The sequence below is a fragment of the Crocuta crocuta genome, unplaced genomic scaffold (assembly GCF_008692635.1).
Source record: "Crocuta crocuta isolate KB4526 unplaced genomic scaffold, BGI_CrCroc_1.0 scaffold467, whole genome shotgun sequence".
NCBI classification, from domain to species: Eukaryota; Metazoa; Chordata; class Mammalia; order Carnivora; family Hyaenidae; genus Crocuta; species Crocuta crocuta.
Window position 1 is genome coordinate 1702922 of NW_027530632.1, and position 1190 is coordinate 1704111.

The 1190-nt window shown below is 45.0% G+C and overlaps 1 protein-coding gene across 3 annotated transcripts in view; it reads left to right on the top strand.

Moving 5' to 3' along the window:
• Positions 1-1190, top strand: part of EFHC2 (EF-hand domain containing 2) — a 181624-nt gene that overhangs the window by 97467 nt on the left and 82967 nt on the right. For all 3 annotated transcript variants that reach the window (XM_077768535.1, XM_077768533.1, XM_077768534.1), the window contains one exon: positions 263-428. In XM_077768535.1, the coding sequence (XP_077624661.1) occupies positions 263-428 (166 nt within the window). The remainder of the gene's footprint in view (positions 1-262; positions 429-1190) is intronic.

Sequence of the window (1190 nt, forward strand, 5' to 3'; positions counted from 1 at the left end):
CCGTTTCTTTTTTTTTTTTTCCTTCCTTTCTTTTCAACCAGTGGCGATTATTGAGTGAGTTCTGTGGTTTTGTAAACACGATGGAAACCTCCCCTCCCAGGATTTTGCTGTGTTTTCTTTGAAAGAGTTTAAAATAGTCCACAGAGATCTCCATGTCCATCTTAAAAACATAACAGACCTTTCGAAACAGCCACAATCGGGGCAAAAGAAAACAAAACAAAACAAAACGATTGATGTCTCATTTGCCTTTGTTTTGTTGCAGAGAACTTCAACTCCATTTCATGCAAGGCTCCGCCTCCTCTGAAAATAAAAAGGAAATTTCCACCTTACAACGGCTTTGGTTCTGAGGAGGACTCTCTCCGCACCTGCATAGGCCTCATGCCCACACCTCATCAGAGGGACTTTAAGAAGTTCATGGAGAAAGACAGGTGCATGAGGGGACCATGATTTTGGTCTGTCCTTTCCCACAGGTGGTGGGTTGATGCTATGGGCCCCATGGCGGGACTGGTGTCGCTCAGCCTGTGTAATTAAAAGTCCAGGAACATGCTGTCAGAGCTTTTTAATGAAACTGGATTAACATGCAGGTATTGAGAGGCTCATCGCTGAGTGGTTATTTTATTTATTTTTCCCAGTCTTCTTGAGATACACTTGACCTAGAACACTCTATCATTCTGAGGTGTGCAACATCAAGATTGGATATGTATGCTTTGAAAAAAAGTAGGGGCGCCTGGGTGGCTCAGTCGGTTGGGCATTCGGCTTCCGCTCAGGTCACGATCTCGCGGCTTGTGGGTTCGAGCCCCGCATCGGGCTCAGTGCTGATGGCTCAAAGCCTGAAGCCTGCTTCGGATTCTGTGTCCCTTTCTCGCTCTGCCCCTCCCCCGCTCATGCTCTGTCTCTTTCTCTCTCTCTCCTTCAAAAATAAATGGATGTTAAGAAAGATTTTAAAAGAGATAGAAAACAGTGATCACCACCGGAAGATTAGTTCCCATGGGTCACCTCACACAGTTACAACTTTTATTTTCCTTTCCTGATGAGAACTTTTAAGATCTACCCTCTCAGCAACTTTTAAATACACAATAGGGTATTGTTAACTATGGTCACCTTGTTGTACATTAAGTCCCTGGGACTTCTTGATCTCAGAGCTGGAAGTTTGTACCTTTTGACCCCCCCCCCGCCCTTTCACCCTTCTT